Source organism: Grammomys surdaster, unplaced genomic scaffold (genome assembly GCF_004785775.1).
Source record: "Grammomys surdaster isolate TR1022 unplaced genomic scaffold, NIH_TR_1.0 210, whole genome shotgun sequence".
Lineage (NCBI taxonomy): Eukaryota > Metazoa > Chordata > Mammalia > Rodentia > Muridae > Grammomys > Grammomys surdaster.
In genome coordinates, this window is record NW_021604655.1 from 1,610,020 (window position 1) to 1,631,847 (window position 21,828).

General features: G+C 41.3%; 1 protein-coding gene across 6 annotated transcripts in view; it reads right to left on the minus strand.

Annotated features, from left to right (window-relative positions):
* The window catches only part of Ttll5 (tubulin tyrosine ligase like 5), a 233,987-nt gene that overhangs the window by 173,242 nt on the left and 38,917 nt on the right, over positions 1 to 21,828 (minus strand). For all 6 annotated transcript variants that reach the window (XM_028771843.1, XM_028771841.1, XM_028771849.1 and 3 more), the window contains 4 exons: positions 21,593 to 21,677; positions 10,456 to 10,557; positions 8,563 to 8,654; positions 7,562 to 7,669 (listed from right to left, as the gene is read on the minus strand). In XM_028771843.1, coding sequence (XP_028627676.1) covers positions 7,562 to 7,669; positions 8,563 to 8,654; positions 10,456 to 10,557; positions 21,593 to 21,677 — 387 coding nt within the window. The remainder of the gene's footprint in view (positions 1 to 7,561; positions 7,670 to 8,562; positions 8,655 to 10,455; positions 10,558 to 21,592; positions 21,678 to 21,828) is intronic.

Here is a 21,828-nt window from a genome sequence, read left to right on the forward strand (position 1 = left end):
GGAGGGAGGGAGGGAGGGAAGGAAGGGAGGGAAACAGAAAAACAATGCATAATCTACAAGTCCCATAGCATCACATAAGCAAGATACAGTATCTGATACTAGAAAACATTCCCTTCTATTTTTAAGAGCAAAAACATAGGATTCAACTATCTCATAAAATAGTATTTCACAACAGCATGAAGAACACAATGACAATAGGAATGATACACAAACTGTATGTAGAAAGAACTAGCCACAAAAGAAGACCAATGCAAGATGGATCGACAATCAATGAGAGAGAGCCAGTATTTAAACACTCCACATTGAGTTTTAAGCAGTCATACTTAACCATTTCACTGCATCAGGGGCAAATTCCAAGAACTCATATTCGGCTAAAAGTCTGAAAAACAATGTTCTGGGAAAAGAAAAACATATCTTAAAGTGAGAAAAAGTGCTTTCACAGCAGTAAACTAACTTTGACTCCTGTGATAAAAGCTGCCAGGATAGCAATGCCTGTGGAGTGTGCCATGCTCTCAAGCCAACCGAGCCTCAATCTACTAATTAATCTAATTACACTTAGACCAGGCTTGAACCTATAATCATGTGAGAGTTGGGGAAGCAATGCATGCTGCTATGTGACAGCAGAGTGCCAGGTCCAACACACCTCAGTGAGGTTGGCCTCAGCGGTTGGGAGTAGGGTGAAAGATAGCTATGTATCAGATCAAACTCTTGAAACAACCAGCTCAACAAAGACACTGAGGGCCTTCTTCTCTTCAATTCAACCAATCATCTCTACTCCCTTATGAGATATCATTTAGGTATGATGAGATATATGAGTCTTAAAGATACAGATTAATGAATCTTGGAATTGATTATATCCATGTAGCCCACGCTTGTATCAAGGAACACACAGAATATATCATCACCCAGGAAAATCCCTTAAGCCACTTCCTGCTAGATAGCTTATTCCTGCCTCATCCTTGACAGCCATTACTTTTAATCCTTCCACCGTCAATCCGTTCTACCTATTCTAGAATTTCATATAAATGGAAATCAAACAGTGTATACTCGATTGTGTCTAGCTTCTTATATTATATTTACCATGTTTTTGAGGCACATCTGTCAGGAATTCCTTTTAAGGAATATGTATAGAGGTATATAACTTATGTGCAGTGAAATTCACCCCTTTAAAATGACTCTTGAAAAGCTCCAGCAGTGTAAACCCAATCTCAATCACGATACAGAAAGATCTTATCACAGAGACACACTCGAGCCTCTGTGATCAACCCTCACTTCCACATCTTTCAGCAACCACCAATGGGATTTCTGTTTACTTGATTTCCTTTTCCAGAAAGTCAAATAAATGAAATATGTATAGTCTATAATCTTTTTAGAGTAGTTTCTTTCACATAGTATTATCTTTTGAAACTTACCTATGCTGTTACATGTGTCAAAAGTGTAGTTCATTCCTTTAAATTCCAAAGTAGTTGGTATTCTACAATACGGACATACCACAATTTATCCATTTCACAGTTGGTGTATATTTTAGCTGTTTCTAATTTGGGATCATTTCAAATACAGTATCAGCCTTTGTGAGTAGGAATTGTGTGCACATCAAGTTTTGTTTCTCCTAAGTAAATACCTACAAGTGGAATACCTGGTCACATGTTAACAGTGTAGAACTCCATGTATCCCTTACCTCCTGAGCCACTGCCCTAGCTATCAAAGAGGGAGGTTGCTGGTGGAGGTGGCATGAGAGGAGTAAGCTTCTGTTTAGGAGATGCTGTCTAGGAGGGAGAAAAATTCAGGTCCTGTAATAACAGTGTGGTCTGCATATCACATTCCTTCTGTTAGGGTGTATTTCTCTGGCTCCCCTAGGTGAACAGGTGGGAACACTTGCATGGTCCAAGAACATTATAATCATTCTACTATGTAAACTATCCCTTCCTATCTGTGTCTCTCCTCTGGAAGGTAAGGGCCACATCTCAGTTATCAGTTTAGATCAAGTGTGCTAGCTTGTTTGCTAGCATGTCAAAAGCTGAAGTCATTTTGAAAGCAGGAATATCAATTTAGAAAATGTTCCTACAAAAGACTGGTCTGTAGGCAAGCCAACAGTGCATTTCTTAGCTTATGACTGATGTGGAGGTAGTGTCACCTTTGTGCAGATGCTCTTGGGTTGTGTAAGAAAGTAAGCTGAGCAGGCCAGTAAACAATGTTCCTTCATGGCTTCTGTTTCAGTTCTGCCTTGAGTTCTCACTCTGACTTCCCTCAGTGATGGACTGTAATGTAGAAGTGTAAGTTAAATAAACTCTTTCCTCCTCAACCTGCTTTTGGTCACGGTATTTATCACAGTAATAGAAACCTAAGGCAGAAATAATCCACTCCATCAGTAAAAACATTTAGGAAATGAATAACAAAGGGAAAGGGAGATAGATCAGCTAAAATGCTTTCCGAGACCTTGAGTTCAGGCCCCCCAGCACCCACATAAAAAGACGGGCATGAGAACACGCACCTATGAACTCTGTACTGGAAAGGCATAGAATGAAGGATAGTTGAGGCTTGCTGGCTAGCTGAAGCAGTGAACTCCAGTTTCAGTGAAAGACCTTGTTCAAAAAATAATAATAATAAAAAGCAAAGTGGATAGTAGCTAAGGAAGACACTGACATCTGGGCTTCACATACTTGTACATACATAAACACACATGGACACACACACATACACATAGAGAGAGGCACAAAAATAATTAAGAACCACTGAGGGGGAAGAAAGAGAAAATTATGTATAAGCAAAAGCCAATAAAGACTTGTTATCTTCTGGCCTACCTACTTAGTCATAACAAAGCTACTAGTCACAGTAAAAACAAGAATTCATTTTTTAAGAAAGAAAATAAATTTATTTAGTTCACTGAAAAGAGAAGAGCTGGCATAGCAGTAACAGAAGAACCACCTGCCAAAAATAAACAGAAATCCTCATTAAGAAAAATTTATTAAAGATACATTAAGGAAAAAAATCTGATAGATGACTTTTGAAGAAAGGAGTGGGGAGTAGAAAAACAGTCTCACTGAGACCTAAGAGATCATTAAATATAGCAAACTACTCATTTTGGAGACAATGTACTAAGCCTCCTCAGAAATAAGAGCCCCACTAAAGCCACAGTCCCAGCAATGGAACGTGCTGGCACTAGGAAGTGCCCTCTGTCATTGAGATCCTTTTCTGTAATGAAAACATTTTCACCTCAGCCTAGGATTTGAGTTTAAAAGCAAAATGAAAGCCTTTATAATTAGTCCAAAAGAGAATTCTGGGGAAAGTAGAGCAAGATCCCACAGGAGAATGAACTGAGTAAGAGGGGGAACCCTAATGCTGACCTTTCACCTCATTCCCAGAATCACTAAGGCATCTAGCTAGCTAACGCCTATAATCCTAGGTCTGAAAGGAGTGTCTATGACTGGGCACTGTGGACTCGGCAGAAAGAGTGCTCTTTTCCAAGCCTGATCTGCTAGAAAAGATGATGTCATTGTTCCTGAGATCTAGTTACAGGACAGCACAGGAAAATCCAGGATGTGAGACATGCCAGAAGGAGTGGACTCATCAGAGTCATCTTTATGTGGGTGGAGAAAGGGCCAGATATCTGGCCTCAAATTTGGCCTGGCCATTTATTAGCCACATGACCCAAGATAACTTCCTTAAGCTTGCTGACTCTTTCCCCTTCTCATAAACCAAGGCTTTTAAGATATATGGTTGGTAGTAAGTACCAGCAATGTTGTTAATGACAAACAGTAGCCTCTTAGCACCTATGCCCCTTCTACAGAAAATGCCCCTCCCCGTCTAAACAGGAGCAAGGGATAAACTGAAGAGGGGCTTACCTTGAACACTGCCCCTGCCTTCCATTCTTTTACTCTTGGTGGAGAGGTTTGCATAATGGAGAAAGCATGCTACCTTCTTCCATTCCTCTGACAATCATTTATGGACACCTTCCTTTTAAAGAACATGGCCTTACCCTGAAAAATGGTCAAGAGCAGAGGTAACAGAAAACTAAACCAGACTTCACTCAAGAGAGGTTTCCTGAACATACTTGGTTCTCAGCAGACATGGCATTGGTCTCTGATCAAAGCAAGACTAAGCTAGTCAGTTCACATGATCCCACACTAGAGAGGACCAGGGTCAGAGCCCATCACTTCAGCCAGTCTCACAAACAAAGATTAAACCACTGTCAACAGCAACATCTTTGAAAGACAGCTAACATCCTGTTGTTTTTGGCTGATTTTCTTCAAATGGTCAAAAACAGTTGTTCTCATAGTCAGTAATTTCACAGTGCCAATTTCCTTAGCATACTTAAAGACTTGCCATTGACACCTATTAGTTCACATTGTACCACATTTCACAATCTTGGAAGTCAGTAAAAATTTGACTGTTAGAAACATGTTTTATTGGGGGAGGCATCCAAAAATCATATAATTGAAGTCCTATGATCAAGATGGGAAATTGCCAAGACTCATCCTCTGAGGCCCCTGGTTCCAGGCCGAGTCTCTTTCATTCAAGTTCTTTTTACTTGCTAGTTTTAGGACCCGAAACAAAGGCTACCACTCAGGGTCTCCACTACTATATCATGACAAACCAAGTTTATAAAATAGCATTAAATAACTAAGTTTCAGACTGCCTATTATGGTTGATATATAGGTAGTAATAACAGTGTAGACACAGGAATATAGCAGCTACCAGGGCAAACTGATTTTGAGAAGACAAAACTGTTGTCAGTAATGTACTGCTGCAACATTAATCTCTGCTCAGTACACAGCCAGAGAGGAGAAGAGTTACATGTGCAGAAAAAGTGCTGACTAGGAATACTGAAGGTACCTGGAGACAGTACAGGTGGCAAGGGAGGAGAAAATCACAGGACAGAAATCCCAGTGACAGAATGCTCCTGACAGTAATCCGCAAGTGGAAGGCCACAAAAGACCCCCAAAAGCATATAGAGAACCCCATCTTACGTTCTTTGTTTCCTCTAAAAGTATGAATGTTCTGTTTAAACCAAAACTTCCAGGAAGCTCTCAATTCCTGTTTACTCTGACACACATTCAAAGCTTACTCCTTATAACACAAACCCTAGGGGAGGCTAAGAGTCAGAGAAAGACAAACAGATTCACACAAAGATATATAAATATACAAACTCATATCTCACAGTGGAGGTTAATGAAGCACACAGAATCCAGGGCTGACAGGAATTAGAACCACAAAAGCCAAGGAGACAATAAACAACTTAAAAAACTCCAGATGCCTGAATTTATTAGAGCGGGGACCAGGCAGGGAAGGGGAGAGGAGACCCTGGCTGATGGGTCTGGGGATATTTCTCTTAGTCAGAAAGAGTTGTTGCCTTTCTTTCACACTGAATTCTGAGAACCCATTCTTAAGCTTCCAATAAGCAATCAGGTTACAGAGTAAGATACAAAAAAGAAATACCCAGAAAAGCCTTCAAGATTAGTTACTTAGAACAAAGGATTTTTTTTTTTATACCAAGGGCCATGAGAAATTTACCAACACAGGCAAGCCAAGGTACGAAGGAAACATTTAATCTTGAAAGGTTTCATCAGTTAGAGTCAATTCTGTTAGCCTCCACATCCATCTTCAAATAGAGTACAATTACCAAATCAGACCTACTGGAAAGTTTACTGCCAGGCCAAGAAGCAATGAAAACAAGCACCCAGCATTCATTTAACAAACATTTTCCAACATTCTCTGTGAGCAAAAGATACTGCTCTGTATGAGGAGCAAAGCCAGTGGTGACCCTGTGCCGGCCTTCACCAAGGAGCTTCCACTCCACTAGGAAAGACATACATTAACACCAGAGGGCATGCAAGAGACACTACAGAGACATGAACAGAATACTGTAACCTCAGGGTGAGAGTTGATCCTTACTAGGAGGGTTAGAAAAAAAAGATCACCAAAGAAGTGACACTTGGCTTTGCCTGGAAGGATGCTGGTAGCCTACTAGGTAAAGTAACATGAGAAAGAAGTAGTTCATCCACAAGATAAATCAAACACACAGGAAGGCAAGGAGTCAGGAAAAGTACCTGGAGCTCTGATTTGACATGGACAGATGAGACGGGAAGGCAGTCACAACGACTATTAACAACTCAAGAAGACTTTGAGGAAAGCAGCTACACTTAAGATAGGGAAAGTATCATAAACCAGCATAGAACAGCATGTGGTGGTAACATGACAGGGCCCTGTGCTCAGCAAGGCTTCGGAGAAGCAGCAGAGTGGAGTGAGTCTTGAAGGAATGAGAGAATGCAAGGCAGACAGACGGGAGGGTGTTCTAGCTGGACACAGAACCTATGCACACTGGTTCCATAGTTCCCTTCCATAGACCTGGTTTTAAAAGACATTGCAGCCTTTTCTCGTACTCTACAATTCTAGACTCTGACTTATCTGCATCTTCTAGTCAGTCTCAACAGATCTCTTACTTGAGCAACAGACAAATACATGCTACTACAATCCATTAACGAGATCAAAAATTAGAATGTCAACTATAAAATAAAGGTAATTTTTATGAAGTACAGCTTCACAGCCAGACAGGGTGCCAGTTGCTTTCTTTGCTTGCACCATCTCACTGAATCTTATAGTCCTCTCGGGAGGGAGAGACCTCATGGCTGTCATTTATACCAAGATAATGGAAACTACAGCAACTTCCTATAAAACACCCAACCAAAAAGGGGTGCAACAGGAGCTTCAAATTCAGGCTACACAAGCCTTATAAACCACGTTCTTTACTCCCCTGCCTCCAGGCCCGAGGAAGGCGCACCTCTCCCATCCTTACTGTGTATCACTTCATCCCACACTTTAACTGGTAATGCTCTATCAGTTACCCTGTGTGTTTTTTTTTTTTAACCAAGGTTCAACATGTACCCAGAGCTGACCTGGCCTTGTGGACTTTCATACTGGCAATTAGTACTAAGTTCCTATCCATGGAGAAAGCAGGCGTGTACATAGGCAGCCTTGGTGTGACAGACAGACACAGCCAGTGGGTCAGGCGGTCACGGGTTTTCTGATCCGGGTTGTGAACTACTTGTTGCACTTTGTCTGTACTATCAAAAAGATACAGTGAAACCGAAGGGGAGGAGAGGAGGGAGGAAAACAAGCCGGAGAAAGGGGTGGGGGGAACCACTAGGAAGACGAATAAAACAAAAAGGAGGAGTCATCGGAAAACGGGAGAAAGCACACACTGGTACCAGCCAGAGCTTCTTGGATCTGTTCCCAGTCTGGCAGCCAGAGAGCTCCGGAATATATTTTGCTAGAGCTGGATTCCTGTAGAGTCTATTGCAGACTTTTTCTGAGTGTGCTGACAGAGAGACCCATACTTCAGTTTCAATCCCTGTTCCCTACACAGAAAGGGAGTTATCCCTGCAGAGACTCCAGTGAAAACTCACCACCGTTACCACCAGCTTCCTGACAGAATTTGCATCTACCCTATGAGCTTAAGAAAGCAAACCCAGGATGTACCCTGACTCCTAGAAATCACTATGCCCCACTAGCTGAGGATCCCAAGACCCTCTTCACAAAACACAAGCATCTAGCAGCTCCTTACCAAAACAACTGCTGCGGTGTGGAACAAAGGTTTTACAGGCAGTGGCGATAGCTAGTTCAGCAGAGATTATTGTCTTAATGATCAGGTCTTCCACATGGGCCATCAATGCTGCAAAAACAATCTTTTGTAATGAAAACAGAAACACTACAATGCATGCATTAGTAGAAGCAGATTCCAGGTCAATTATAAAAGCAATTATAAAAGGATGTGTGCTGATTCAAAAAGCATCAAAATGGTGGTCTTCAGCATGGGTGCTACAGGGCCAGCACACATGCAGAGATGGACACAGGTGCAGATGGCCTGTGCAGAAGGTACAGACTGCAGAACGAGCCTTCTCCCCCTTTTCACTCTCCTAGCACCCTTTCCCTGTGCATGAACAAAGTCTATTTACACACTGCTCCCCAAGCTGCTCAAGGCTCAGCAAGTATTTTTTTTTACTCCAAGCCTCATACTCAAATTCCACTCTAACATTCTCCTACTCAGCAACAAGAATGAGGGAGCTCAACTTAAAAAATTTGAACTCAGAGCCAATAGAGAGAGGCAATATGGTATACAAAATGCCACAGCATAGCACTTAAGATAGATAAATTCATTGAGAACTAAGAGAAAAGTGGTACTTTCCAAATTAGAAACAAGAACAGGGAATTGGGGGTTGTAGGAAGTCTGTTCTCTACTGTAAACCACAGGAAAAAGAACAAGAGCAGGCACCATGGGGCTTCTCAGCAGCATTATCAGGAGGCCCTGGTGAGAAGCAGTACAACAGCACTAAGGAGTGAAGTTGGGGCTGGAGAGACAGCTCAGCAGTTAAGAGCACTTGCTGCACTTGCAGAGGACCTGCATTCGGTTCCCAGCACCCATGTAAGGCAGCTCACAACCTCTTATAGTTCCAGCTCCAGAGGATCTGCATGCAGGCATGCATGCTCACATGCACAGACACTGTACATAAATAATAGAAAATTTTTTTAAAGTAGAGACTAAAAGAAAAAAGGTCTGATACTCACCAGTTGTGTCTTTGCCTTCTTGTTTCAGGTACCTAAGCATGGCACTCATGCTCCACTTGTTCCCATAATCCTCCACTTCTGGATCATCACAACTAAAAAGAAAGGAATCAAGGCTACATATGCCAAGAGACCTGCGTTTCTCTGTGCTTTGAATATTTTAGATAAGCATTCAGTTTGCTGACTTCAACCTGGTTTTTTCTGGCTCTTCTGTAAGACACCCTTTTCTATCAATTTCTTAAGAAGAAAAGCAAATGTGGAGTTAACTTTTATGAAGAGAGTAAAGAAGAGAGCTAATTCTTCCACATCAAAAGTAAGTGAAGAAAGGTAGGAAAAATGTGAATGAGTTTAAGAATGGTTATAATAAAGTAACAATGGGATATAACACATCCAGTCTCTGAGGTGAATGTCACATGAGGCCAGCAAACAACCTCAATGCCATTTAGATCAGAACTAAGTTGGGATAGGTTAGTAAGCTAATGTACTACTACTGTCTTACAAGGAGCTAAACACAGACTTGCTTTGACACACTAGCAAGCCTCCTGTCAGGGTTGTGACAGCTACTTTCCCAAACCTCTCAAGTCCCCCTGATGACACAAGGCACTGGAGTGACTGGAAGAGTCCTACTGCCACAGAATGGTGAGTAGGGGAGCTCCCATGAATGTCATCCTGCAACCAGAGACTTGTGCTTTGCCTCTGACTTCTTAACCCTTAGAACCCTCTCCAGTCATATCCCTGATCATCTAACCTGAGGGACATGGCAGCTTTAAGCAATTCAGTGTGGGCCATAGGACACTCAATGAAACCTCCTTCACTTTAACAACTACCCAACACTTCCAGATTCTTTCCTTCCTTCCTTGGATCTAGTGGGAACTTATTTTTAGTTTGAATAGAAAGTGACTGTTTGGGTTTCTTTTCGATTTTTCCACTTTCCTGGCAAAATTATCAGGATGAAAGAAAATAGAGAAAAAAATAACATTTGCACACAGCTGGGTTGGTGCTGCTTTCTACTGGTTCTTCTCGGAGAAGGTCTCATTCCTTTCTTTAGTTTTTTTCTTCTCTTTTTTCTTTTTTTTTTCCTGTGTTCATTGTAGTGTATTTTAGAAAATTTCAAAAGATACATAAAAGCAAATGAGAAAAACCTAAAAATTGACTACCCTAATCTTATACTTTGTAGTTAAAGAGAGTTAAGATTTTAGGACATATCCTTTTCTCATTTCTCAACAATAAGAAACTTTAGCTAACAGACTGATTCAATCAAGCATTTGCTAAATGTACTGTCTCAATAATGCTTTTCCATCAAACGTTACATAGTAAAGATGTAACAAACCAATTCTGTACATACATTCTTAAGGTTAAATTCATAGAAATGGAATTATAGTGTCAAAAGATACAAATAATTTTAAGCGTTAGATTTGACTTCCATATGAAATTATTACCCCTAAGTCAAGTAGGGAAAGACAAATGGCCAAGGTATATTCTATAGGATGAGGTGCCCTATGTCTGGGTATACCATGGAGAAGCAGTAGCAGCAGCAGCTGCAGCAATACCTCAAAACTGATACTGAAGGGACTAGAGATGGCTCAGCAGCAGCTAAAAGCACTCACTGCTCTTCCAGAAAACATGTATTCAATTCCCAACACTCGTGCAAGGCTAACAACCATATATAACTCCAGTTCCAGGGATCTGCTCCCCTCTTCAGGCTTCTGAGGGCACCAGGCACATGTGTGGTATGCACAGAGCCAGAACATCCATTCACAAAAAAACCTAACTGTTTTTTAAGGGTGTTTTTCTCAGTGTCACCTACGCGTTCCTTCCTTAGCAGCTCACCCTCTTAACTGCCATGCCTCCACCCTCACAGCTGAGGCTGACTTCTAGCCCTGACCCAGCCGGTACCTCACATAGTCTCCACTCTTCTTGTTCACGCTGTAGTTTGTCAGGTGCATGAACTGGTTCCGAATGTTCTTGGAGCCTTGATCATATCGTACAGTTGCAAACCTGACAGGAAAAACAACGGGTTAATGCCAGGAAGGTTCAGTGGAATTGTCGATTGCAGAGACAGTAATAACATGGAAGATGTTATCATTATCTTACAAGAAGAAGGCGACAATATTATCTAATAGTGAGCTCTGCTCAGTGGTAGCTGTTATGAGAAGTGTCTTCTATACACTGTCACATATCAATCCAATCCTAAAAGCAGCTCTATGAAATAGATCTATGTTACACCTCAATTTTAAGTAGATATAAAATTAAATATGACCCATAAAGACTAAACAACTTGGCCAGGCATGGTAAAACACACCTTTAATCCCAGCACTTAGGAGGCAGAGATCTACCTGGTCTACATAGAGAGTTCCAGGTTAGCCAGAGCTGCAACAAGACCCTGACTCCAAAATAAATAAATAAATAAATAAATAAATAAATAAAGAAATAGAAACAAACAAACACACAAACAAACAAAAGAACTTGAATAACTGATCCAAGATTGCAAACTCTAAAATCCTGTGGCTTAAACACTCTTAGATATGCTTCTATCTTCTATCAATGGGAAGAATAAAAATTCAAAATATAGTAATTCACAACCTGGGAAACTCTACATAGAATAGTGCCTACAGCTATGAAGCTTCAAGGAACACCTACTCAAGGTCTACACAGTGACTGGAATAACAACATTTTACAGGAGAAAAGAAAAAGGAAACATGTTGAGCATAGTGCCTGCAGACTTGAACCACATGTGCAGAGGGAACAGCACTGATCCCTACTGACTTGGGAAGCCCATGAAGCACCAATGGGAGGAAGCACAGCAACATAAACATAGACAGCACAGGAGAAGGCCTTCTGAACTTAGAAAGAAAGCAGAAGACAGAAGGATTGCAACATGGAGCCCAAAGCAAATAGGGCAGCCACCTGTTGTCCTGGACGACTATTAATAGAAGACGAAAGCACAAAGCACACGTGCCTCTGCAGGCAGCAAGCAGGGAAAGAGAAAACTGTCTAGTGATGCTTGGCATCAAAACTGCCTCTCAAGACAATGCTTACAGTGAACACAGGGCCATGAGTACCCACTCACTGCTCGTGCCATATCACCCTGCCCTAAAGTGCTTTCCCAAGACACATATCCAAGTGTGTGAAAAACCTAGAAGGCCACAAGTTTATTTTCATGTGATTTACAAATGGTTTATATATTCTTACCCAGACTATGAAGTCAACAAGATTTTTACCGCATTAAAGGTCAGCATTTAAAAGTTTTCCTCTTCTCTATTTCTTCTCAACCAGCCCACCATCTCCATTCCCTAATTCCCCATACCAGAAATATACAAAAGCCAAAGGGGGAAAAAAGAAAAAAGAAAAACCAAGAAACTAAAATAAACAAACATGAGGACAGGAAAAAGGATGTGGATGATGAGAAAATGTTGACTAGGCATGTAAGCTAAAGAGAGTTTGACAAGCACTGTGTCTATGCTTGAAAAAGACCTCAAAGCTTCCATAAACTTCTACGAGTTACCATTTAACTCCTCGTCTGCACTTGGTGGCAAGTGAACTCTGCCTTTACATCCCAATCTTCATATAGAGAGTGATTCTCAGAGCAGGTGGGAGAATCACTCTCTGAAGTCTCTCTGAATGAAATGCAGAGGGACCAGGCAAGATCCAAGACTCCTACTTCCAACAGACATTAGCTCATGGCGATGTATCACTCGCCATCATCTCCCTCAACAAGTATTAAGCATGAGGGAGAAAACGTTTTGGTCAGGAAAGGAGGTATCTCCTCTTGCATACTTGACGCCACCTGGTCAACATGAAAAACACAGTGAGCTGGATCTTGGGTTCCATGCATTTGGACCCCACATGCTTTTCAAGAAGGCTGGATTTCTACAAATCATTTTTCTTCTTCTTCATCTTCCTGTCACTGGAGCATCTGATTCTAAAACCCAGCATGGACAATATTATGAATGTCACGGAGTAGGCTTCTACTGGGTCTAGGAAACAAGATGAAAGACTCGAGGGTGAATTGAAGCGTAACAGCAAACGGCCCTGATTCTGTTGTCCCTCAGCCCAAAGAACAATACAAGAAGACCATACAGAAGGAAGGCTGAGCTTAGCCAGCTGGATCTCTCGCAGTTCTCATGAATCTGGGTTAAAAGCCACATTCTCCTCTGATCACCACTGCCTTCTTGCTGCCTAGATGAGGCACAGCTCTCAGACCTGGTCTACTAGTCCAGCTCTAAGGATCTTGGTAACCAATAAGTTTGGTTTGTGATGATTTTCCTTTGTTCTTGCTTTTAACATGAATGACGTGGCTAATTTCTTACAGCTCCATGAGGAAGACATTGTACAGGCTAAGACGCAATCCCTGGGAAATATATGAGGCTATCTAGGCACAGCAATAGCTCCAAGGGCACTAAATTCATAGACTGGAGAACTTCTGAGTGGGGAGCCCAGAGATTGGCTACAATCAAGAAAACTGAGTGAGTAAATAAATAAACATGTTAAAGCCTGGTGGTGGCAGTGCACACCTTTAACCCCAGCACTTGGGATGCAGAAGCAGGTGGATCTGTGAGTTGGAGGCTAACCTGGTCTACATAGTGAGTTCCAGGACATCCAGGGCTACACAGAGAAACCCTCTTGAAAAAAAAAAAAAGATGAAAATAAAAATGTTAAAGATAGTGGGAGGCAGCTTTTTCTGTTAGTACAGAGAAATAAAAATATGTAAAAGATAAAAGCAAGTTTATACTCTGAACTTTGAAGAATTAATTATAAGTGCTATTATAAGCCCATTTCCACATAAACAAATGTAGAAATGAAGGCAGATGCACATATGACATATGAACACATGATATATACATGCTTCCCAGGTCTCTCTCCTGCAAGCCCCAGAGCAATGAGATCATCAAGTTCCCAAACCTTCAACTCTAAATGCAATTCTCTATGGCCAAGTAACCAGTGGTCCTCGGAGACATAACTGACTCCAGGGCAGGGTTAGAACAAGAAGACCCTAAAATGTCTGATACTCAAAGGATGATGGAGACATGTCAAAAGGACACACACATCAGTGTACAAGGGCTCCCACTGGCTAAAGCTGGGGCAGAGTATGACAACAAGACAGTAACAAAGGGGCCCACCAAGTGAAATAGAAATATGTCAGTCTACATTGATAAGCAAATCAATACATAATAGGAAGAAAAAAACCTTTCCTTGAAGTAAAATGCAAAAAATACAACTAGAAGGATAGTGGAATTTGAAAGTCATCATCTAGCAGTCGTTGCTGTAATAATTCACTTAAGCGAGAAACATCAGTAGATACAAAAGATACTGGCAAAAAATGAGAAAAGGAATGAGATTTTACATGGTTTTCAACTACCTCCTCATAATTCTTGGTAATCACAGAGAGAAGATAAAGTCACTTTACAATGGAGGACTCTGGTAGGCACAACCTCTAATCAAATACTAAATAATTAGCATGTGCCATCAAATATCCCAAAATGAGAATTTACCATCACTTCTGTGGTATTCTGACCCCAAATGAATAGCCAAAGTTTAATTATGAGAAAATACAGACAAATCCAAATTGAAGGACAATTTGGAAAATGACTAGCTTGTCATTTTCCAAAACACTGAGGTCATGAAGTCACAGAAACATTGTGGAGCTGCTCCAGACTGGAGTCTGGAAGAGACTTGACAACTGAACCAAGCCACCATCCTTGACGGGGTCCTCTGGTTAAAAAGAATTTAGTAGGACAGTTTGGTAAAGCTGACAGTAAAACATGACTCTTCACACTACTCGGACAGCTATTTCACAGGTCTAGATGGTTTCAAAACCCAATGTGTCAGCTGAAAGTACTAAGTTCCTTGTGAAGTTTAGAACAACAAAAGACCTGGTCATTCCACTGCTGGTGGCTGGCAAGCACTGCACAGCACAAGTGCCTTCAGACAGGACAAGTGCTCTCCCATTCTCAGTGGCCACCATGAAGCATTTAGGCTTGTGACCTTTGTATTAGAGCAGTGGTTCTCAATCTTCCTAGTGCTGTAACCCTTCAGTACACTTCCTCCTGTTGTGATGAGCCTCACCATAAAATTATTTTCATCGCTACTTCATAACTGTAATTTTGCTACTGTTATCAATTGTAATGTAAATATTTGATACACAATCCCTGTAAAAGAGTCAGTCAGCCCCCGAAGAGGTCCCACCCACAGGTAAGAACCAGGGGGTTAGACCTGTCATACACTATCACACTTCAACCTATTCAAACCAGAAAGCTTCAACACAATTTGTCTACTAACAAGCCAGAGGAATCAATAATTTCCTAGGTAATTCAGGATCAAATCTGCAAATACTCATCCTAACTCAACTCAAAGTCATATAGTGAGCTAAGTCCTTAGCCTCCCTTTTAAAAGAGATCAAGATTTAAGATACTTGTGCCCTCCAATGGAGTTTCACGGTGCATACACACACTTCAGAGCAGGCCCCATGCCCAGCACATGGCCTATAGAAAACAAACTCAATGGTAATTTTTGTAAATTCTTTTTTTTTTTTTTTTGGTCTTACATTGCTTTGTTTGGACATTTTTTGCCTTCTTGGTCTTATGCTTGTATAGTATGGCTTCCAATTTTGTGTTCTTATGGACTTTGTATATGTGTTTCTCATGATTTTTCTTTGTTATTGTTTAATACCAGTCTGGTTTTTTATTCACTTGTTTTGTTTTCTAAAGAGAAAGAATGAGTACAGTTGGACAGGTGGGCGATGGGGAGGATCTGGAAAGAGAGGAAGGGGGAACCATGATCAGAATACATTGTATAAAAAACTATCTTCAATTAAAATGAAAAGTGAGTGCTATGGGGGTTGGGGGGTATGCTGGGCCCTCAAGATGGCTCAACAGGAACAGGAAAAGGCACTTGTCACCAAGCCCAAAGGTCTGAGTTAGTTTCCTGGGATACACAAAGAAGAAGAGAACCAATTCCCACAAGTTGTCCTCTGACTTCCATATGTGCTGTGATGTATATGCACAGAAACAGAAGCAGATATATGTAACTTCTAAAATTTAAGATTTAAGAAAGCCCACACAACAGAATTTTATAGCCTTGACCTTTATGCCAAGAAAAAAATGGGATCTTACTTTCTTTGGTAATCTAAACTCTGGACTCTTATTTTAGAGTTAACAGATAATGAAAGAAATATATGTCCATTTTTTTAAATCAATCTAAAAACAAATATAGATTATCTTTATTCTGAAAATGAAGTCTTAGAAGCTATAGTTTCTGTTTGCTGATATCTCCCATTTGGAAGCAGGGCAGTAGTCATGACTTCTCCGAACCCCAAGCGTGTGACTGAAGAAAAGGGTTCAGTGAGAAGAGGACATACACCAGGCCTTGACTTACAGTAGTTCAACTCACAAGTAGTCTGCTTTACGATGGTGTAGGGACAATCTGCAGACTGAAGACATTACACTTTGAGCTCTGGATGTTGATCTTTTCCCACTCTACCAATATGCACTGGCTCTGTCTTGTAGCCCTGAGCAGCACAGCAAGCTGTAGACAGTCGCTCGCCCACACTGTCAGGAGGGCAACAACCGATACACAATAGTAAACCATACTGCTAAGCTAACATTTCTGGCAAGTTAGTGTGTTAAATGCATTTTCAGGGGGCTGAAGGGGCTAGGAGCTCAGCAATAAAGAACATTGGCTGCTCTTCAATTCAATTCTCAGTACCCATGTGGCAGCTCACAACCACCTGTAACTCCAGAATCTTTCTTCTAGCCTCTTCCAGCAATATATGTACGTAGTACACTTACACAAGTAAAACACTTAATGCACATGAAATAAAAATAATAAAATCTTTGTAAATGTATTTTCAACTGAGTGACTAGAGTCGGGCAGATCTTGATAGGCAGACAAACAGGAAAAGGGGCCATGACTAGGAAACAAAGATAGCAAACATCTAGTGTCTTCCTCTTATTTCTGATCACACACAAAGGCCCACAGGCTTCTCCTCCAGCCACTAGAGCCAGACAGCCTGTGGACCAGTCTGACAAGGTCCTACAAGTTCAAGGCCAAATCAGGACAAGTTTACCCCAAAATTGTGGATCTATCAGCCTCTCTTCATTCAAACTGACCAACCCTAAACTCAGGGAGGAAAACCCTTTGAAGACCACTAAAAGACCAGTAAATCCCCAGCCACTGAGGAAAAACCAGGCTTTGGCTTCCCAGGTCTCCATTCTGCTCTGCAGGGTCTTTCTCTGAATGTGCCTTGTTCTATGTTTCCGCACCCCTAATAAAAGCCTTTCTTGAGGCCAGCCTGGTCTACAGAGTGAGTTCCAGGACAGCCAGGGCTACACAGAGAAACCCTGTCTTGAAAAAACAAACAAAAAAAAGCCTTTCTTTTAACTAACTCATTCTATGGTCTGTCTTGACATCTTTCCATGCTGCTACTTGTACTTGATATTTGAAGTGGTGTTTGTTTGTTTGTTTGTTTTTCCTGACTTTTAATTCTTTAACTAACAGAGGGAAAGGAGAAAAAAACCTACCAAGACCCCTAGATGGTAAGAAAGTGATGACAGCCATGTTGGAACATGACTCAGTGGTAATCAGGACACATCTGCAGTGGGAATTTATAAATAGTGCTGCACAGTGCTCCTAAGCTGCTTGCTTCAAGACCTTTGTCAATATAGAAGCAAAAGGGGGAAGCAAGCACAAAGTCTGTGAGATCTTACTAACTCTTCTCCCATGTACAAACTGTCACATGGCCTGAAGAACCTGACAGTGTATACTCTTATACTCGGTCGGCATCACGGAGCCTAGATATAGAAGAGTTAAGTACTCAATTTGGTAGATATAGCTTCTACATTCAGAACAAATGCACAAAGAAAGGAGATCGCAGTAGTAGCACCTGAGTTATCTTTAGCACGTAGAGCTTCCTGAGGAGAGGGTCACGGGCAATGAGACTTCATCTCAGGCACCCTTGCCAGAAGCCACTGGGTTTCATCCTGGCCTGACCTAGAAAAATCTGATGGAAGAGAACAGGAGGCCCAAGGCCCAGAGCTCTGATCTGCTGTCAACCAGCTGCAGCAGAGAAACTGCCAAAACGCTGCAGTGACTGGGCAGCGCCCTGCAGAGCATCTGGGAAGGGATTACCAGCCTGATCCTCTGCCCTCAGAGCCAGAAATGACTCAAACTTCACAAACAGCAAAGGCCTGCCAGGGAGAGTGACAGTCAGGCTAGGAAGGACTTCTCCCTGTCGCTGGTATCTCTTCCCCCGACTTGCTGCTGTGGCAGATTCTGGACAGTGTGCAGCTTGTGAGGTAATCTGAATTCCTTGGCAATCAGCAAGTACCTGAATTCTTTCAAAACCACAGGAATCTAGCACAGAAAAGGTAAATATCCCCCCGGAGCCAGTGTTAATTAGCAAGCAAAGCTACTGAAGAGGGGCCCAGAGTTGGGGGAGGAAAGAAAGGCATTACAAAATGATCTGGGGTCTTTTCTGCATTTCCACTGGGTAATATGGCTGGGGAGGGCTATGCTGGAGGGGTCTTTTCAGTCTTTTCCCACTTCTCTGCAACCCTGAGAACTCCCCTTGGACACTTTCATTAGCTGGGGCTACCTTTCATTGAGTCACTGACAACACACATGGTTTCCAACTCAATATCTTAATTAAAAATAAATTTGCAAATTTGGCTATTAACTTTGTCTCAAAAGGGATTTTCTCAGATCATTTATATACCAGATTGGATCTTCCGAAAGTTGTAGAATCCAGAACAAAGTGTCTTTGGATTCTATTTTTGACACAAAAAATAGATCACCACCATTTTGGTGAGAACAAAATACCCCTATCTCTGTAAACTCAGTGTCTCCTTCCTACTAACAAAACAGCAACCTGCATAGGGACTCTACAGCAGGAACCTGCACATGAAAACCACAGCAGCATACAGAGCAGAAGCACTACTACCAGGACCATGAGACAGCTGACTGAAGTGCCACATAGGCAATTTCATTTTAGTGTCTCTTCAATAATCTACTCACATATAAGAAACAGTGAGAAGGAGCTGGAAAGATGGTTCAGGAGTTAACAGTACTTGTTAAGGATCTGGGTTCTGTTCCTAGGACCCCCATGACAGTTCAGACCATTTCTAAGTTCAAGAGGAACCGACACCCTCCTCTGGCCTCTGCATGTACTGCACGCATTTAGAGTACTTACATATATGCAGGCAAAAACTTCTACACATAAAATAAGCAGTGAGGGGTCTGCTTTTTGTGTGACTAAAACAGAGACAAATGAAAGCATAAACTTTTAATTAAACTAAGGTCTTTTTCTGGAAAAGGTTTAAAGGGGAAAGGAATTTACACAGAATAACCTATTTCACAATGCAGTGAATGTTATAACGTGAACTTTCAATCTCCTAGCATTAATTTGAAGCTCCCAACAGAAATGACAGGGTATAAAAGTCTAAAGAAGGAAACTAATTATTTTTGCCTCTAGGTCTGTCTCTTTAGGAAAGATTATGGTTTTCCTTCTAGTCTCAAAGTAAAGCAACCTGGTGATCTCACCCCAAACTGATTACCTTCAGTTATGTCTACACAAAACACACGTGACCCAAGATTAGCAGAAGCTGCAGGTGCGGAGGGGCTGCAGACGGATCCTGGCTGTAATGACACAGCTGAGTGCACTCTGAGGGCTGAAAGGCAAGTGAATGCCAAGATAAACAGTGACTATTTAGGCACACAGAACCCACACAGGACAGTGTGCCTTGTATACCTGGGGCAAACAGCATATATATGCCTTCAAGAAAGATTTCATATCCACCTAGGTTTCAGATAAACCCACCAAAGACTTGAAAATGTTTCTTTTCCTTTTTTGGATCAATGTGGACTGAGTACTTAAGAGGCTATTTTCCTAACAGTAAGGAAGAGTGTCCACTGACCATATAAATGTGTGCATGTATACACATGCACATGCTACTTCCTTCTAGAAGCAAGACAACTGTCACTAAATTGGTAGCTTCTGACATCTAATGCAACATGTAGCCAGAGTATTTGTTTATCTGTAGCAAACTGTAATGAATGCTAGTATTGCTCTCATTTTGTGAGCATATGAATCATAAAGACATAAAAACTATGTAAACTTTTACTCAGAGTGAGGGCTACTAATATTGCAGGTGAAACATCCTTAGAATATGATACAAAATAGATTGGCATGACACCCTTGAGAAACAGTGTCATAAATAACCTTCTGTCTTTCAGAAAACCAAGCAGGACCAGGCCACAAGTTGCATACAAATGAGGGAGGAAGGATCAGGAGGAAGTGCTGTACAAGAGAGGGAAGCTCAGAAGCCTCCAACTATAAAACCAAAGCCCACAGCACCCTCTGCCCCAGAAGAAGTACAAATATTTTACCTCCTCCCTGTTCCAGATAATACAGAAAGTAGGCTTTTTAAAAAAATTTATATTGGTCTTCTTTCTATGTATACTTCCAAGTATAGAAACTCACATCCATAAATGCTTTAGAGAATGTCTTCCCTATGACAATCCAATTAGAGCAAATAGTTCATGTGAGATGCTGGTCCAGGCCTTCATTCAACAACTGGGAAATGTTTTATTTTTCTCGTTCTTAAGTTTTCAAGGGACAAGAGGCCAGGACTATGGAGTTTCAGTAGCCTCCAGTGTTCTCAGGGCTCCAACTCATAAATCTTAGTTAAGAATATGACAGAACTTATAAAAGCTGTCATTGCCACCTAGAGGTGAAGGGAAGACATGGCTCAGCCAGCCAGAAGCTTAGGTTTAGTCCCCTCACTTGACTCCAAAACAAATGAGAAGCAGAAAACTCAGCTGTTACAGTACAGTATGGCCTGTCAAAGCCGCTATCCATAAACAGGTATTGGAGAAACTCTGGGAGGACAGGGAGTCATCTGTTTTCTTTGTCACATAAACACAAATGGCGAGCCTTATTTTATTCATGTAGTCTTCATTTTCAAAATGACTTTTCTAAAATCAGAAACATGCACAGACTGTGATTTTCAGCTTATGATGTCTGCACACAGATGCAAAGAACCCTCCTAGACTGCTATACACTATCCCATCGAAGAAGCCTCTTAGACTGCTATACACTGTCCCATCGAAGAACCCTCTTAGACTGCTATACACTGTCCCATCGAAGAACCCTCTTAGACTGCTATACACTGTCCCATCGAAGAAGCCTCCTAGACTGCTATACACTGTCCCATCGAAGAAGCCTCTTAGACTGCTATACACTGTCCCATCGAAGCCGTGACGCAGAACTGCAGAGCAGACTAGCTGATTTAAAAACAAAAACAAAAACAAAAGTAAGGGAAACGAACACAAGAAAGTTACATAATTTTTAAAATAGCTTAAAAGATTTATGGAAATTGTTACCTATAAGTCTTTGTGGATATGGAAGACAAAATTCCAAGTTATTATAATTTAACTTAATTCTGTTGGCAGGCAGTACCTTAAAACCTACTAAGCATCACAATAAAACTGTATTCATAACCATAGCAAAGTATATGACTTGTATATTCAGGGGTGAAAGCCATTAATATTTCACGACTATGAGAAAACATGACCATTCAATGAGTTTCAATCCCTACCCACTGCCCCATTAGGAGAACTCAGAAACCACTACCCCCTCCAATATGCAAATCCCTTTCTCCTGCTGCAGAAAAGGCAGCAGGTATTGCAGTTGCAAGGATTAACATAAGGACCTGGTATATGACAAGTAATTAAATGTGACTTATTTCCCTTCTAGATCTACTCTGAAAAAATTACAACTTTTTTTTTTTTTTTAATATACTAGGGCCTTCATAACAACCCTCAGTGCATGAAACTACCCTGTGGCCTCTCCACCTTATGCAGACCTGCAGGTGAAGCTGCAGAGGACCAAGTCTGCTTTCTGTCATTTGAAGCCCTGGTTACACTCTGTCTCCCTGAGTTGAACCTAACAGGAAGAAGCAGCCTGGTCTTAGAAACCTTCTTAACAGATCCACTCCATCATAAGCACCCAATCCCTCCCACCCAGAAAGCCTCTTACCTAGCCAGTCCTTCCTCATAGAGATAGATGACAAGGGGATCATAGGAAGTCACAAGCACATAGAGGCGCACGTCAAACTTGAAATCTAGGAAGAAAGTTGGGAGTCACAAGAAAAACTAATTTCATCTGTTTTCTGTTACAAAGAATGGGACAACACAACCAGGAGCTATGAGACAATGAACAATTCTCATCACATAAAACACACACTGCACACATCTTGTATTTTGAGACTAACT